This window comes from Epinephelus moara, chromosome 8 (assembly GCF_006386435.1).
Source record: "Epinephelus moara isolate mb chromosome 8, YSFRI_EMoa_1.0, whole genome shotgun sequence".
Lineage (NCBI taxonomy): Eukaryota > Metazoa > Chordata > Actinopteri > Perciformes > Serranidae > Epinephelus > Epinephelus moara.
This window is the reverse complement of record NC_065513.1, coordinates 41,091,722-41,093,892: the sequence shown is the minus strand read 5'-3', so window position 1 is coordinate 41,093,892 and position 2,171 is coordinate 41,091,722. Positions and strand designations below refer to the sequence as shown.

At 39.5% G+C, this 2,171-nt stretch overlaps 1 protein-coding gene across 1 annotated transcript in view; it reads left to right on the top strand.

Moving 5' to 3' along the window:
• Positions 1–1,687, top strand: part of LOC126394905 (annexin A3-like) — a 4,989-nt gene extending 3,302 nt beyond the window's left edge. Inside the window, exons 2-6 of the mRNA XM_050052049.1 lie at positions 627–661; positions 748–795; positions 902–989; positions 1,161–1,255; positions 1,622–1,687. Of these exons, the coding sequence (XP_049908006.1) occupies positions 647–661; positions 748–795; positions 902–989; positions 1,161–1,255; positions 1,622–1,687 (312 nt within the window). The 5' untranslated portion in view covers positions 627–646. The remainder of the gene's footprint in view (positions 1–626; positions 662–747; positions 796–901; positions 990–1,160; positions 1,256–1,621) is intronic.
• The last annotated feature ends 484 nt before the right edge of the window (positions 1,688–2,171 follow it).

Below are 2,171 nucleotides of genomic sequence, written 5' to 3'. Positions count from 1 at the left end.
ACGACATATGGGGCATGAGATATGCCCATTCAAAGTTTGCAATTTCAATCAGTTGCTATAGCGCCCCCCTTTGGCCAATTGATGTAATATTGCTTCATTGGCATCCTCCCATGACCCTCTACCACTGTGCCAAATTTCACATGGATTGACCAAGTCAGTGAGGAGAAAAACGTTGAACAGACACACAGACAGAGTTTTTGTCGTTATATAATAAGATAATCATAAACAGCCCTCTGCGGTGCCACCTGGTGGTTAAACATATGTATGAATGCCCATTTAGACCAATTTTAATGATGACAGGGTCATTTATAAAGCTAAATAAGTTTTGCAGCTCCAGATAGATTTTGAAACTAATTTTAGGTCAAAATTGACTCTCTTAATAGTGAAGGTTGCCGACTCCTGACCTAGTACTACACCCTCCTCATCAACTACACCGCTGCACAGGAATGCATATAACACAATAAACTGCTGTTGTAAAAAAAAAACTGTAAGTGATTATGTAAACTTTTTTGAATTTGTGCTTTGTCATGGTTGGAGTTTAGTGAGAATAAGAAAAGAGCTCGTCACCACAAACAACAAAACTACAAGAAACTTTAATTATAAATGTGTTGTTCATTTTTTTGCAGCAGAACTTCCTGTTGTCATCATGGCGTCTTTATGGGTAGGTGCTGCCTTTTTATTTATTCGTTTTATGATAAAGTTTTGACTGATTGTACGTTTTAATCAGATCTGATAAACGTTCTGCAGGATGACTTGGACAGTCTCGTGAATTCCCCTTCATCTTTCACAGCAACAGTAGGTCCACCTAAAACTTTACATTGACTTCAAGCTTTACTGTGATATTTATCACTGCACACGTGACCAAAGAGACAAACAAACAATACAAATGTTTTTTCTTCAGACAGGAGAGAGAGGAACCATCAAGCCCCAAACTAACTTCGACGCAGGAGACGATGCAGTGGCTCTGAGGAAGGCCATCGAAGGACTTGGTATGAATACACTCAGCCAGACAAAACTCCACAGGGTTTCTTCTTAATTTCACTGCGTCTTACTGCTCTCCACCTTGTGTAGAGCCATAGAGCATAGCTAGAAACGTATTACATCTTATATGTTGTCCCTTTTTTCATGTTTATTGACGTTTCTTTTTACAAATGTTTCAGGGACCGAAGAGAAGACTCTGATCGACATCTTGACCCACAGAAGCAGCGCTCAGAGGCAGCTCATCTGTGAAGCTTATCAGGAAGCCACTGGAAGAGTAAGATCTTAATACTCTTGTTATTTAATAGATGCTGTTATCTAGAGTGGACCCAGTTCTTTTTGTGTTCACATTGTCAGTTCATTTCAAAGAGGACTCGGTTCTCTTTCTGGTCAACTGCAGCTCTGACGGGGCCTCAGTCCTCTTTCTGTTCACACTATATATAATATTGATATAGTTTTGTTTTTACTTTGACGTGGCACTGCAGTGTGGTTATGAAGCCCCTCGCTTTCAGATGAACTTAAAATTTGAGGAGAACATTAGTGTGTCTGTGCTGTAGACTGTTTGATGTATTCTACAATCCACATTAGGAGACGTGCATTGTCTTACGTGGACCAAGCTACCCCTTGTCCTGCGTCCTTGCAGGCGTTACAGGCCGACGTGGTTTCGTCTCTTTATTTAACTGTCCCAGTGCAACAGCATGTGATCTAGAGGGCTAAATATGCTATATGCTATAATGGTCTGAGTTCAGTTCACTTCAGAGGGGTCTGCGTTCTCTTGGAGGGTTCACATATGTGCAAAAAATGCAGAGTCACCGCTCTGAGTCTGCTGAGAGGGCTGAAAAGGACCAAGTGTGAAAACACCCTAAAATGTGTTCATGAACAGGTTGTCTAGATATAAGAAAAGAAAGTGCATATGACATACAGTAATATATATATATATATATATATATATATATATATAAACTACAGAACTCCTAAGACTAACCAAAAACCTAGAGACTAAACTACCCTAATGCAAACTACTAAATTAAAGTGTTACTGGTTTCGAAGACCTCAGCTGTTTAGGGTGTTCATGCTTCAACATATTTTTGTAGTAATTGCTGCTTAAGGCTATTTTTAAAAAACAGATAATGACGTTTTTACCTGTGGACCTCTGCAAACCACACTGAAGCTCATACGTTTAAGTTAACGTT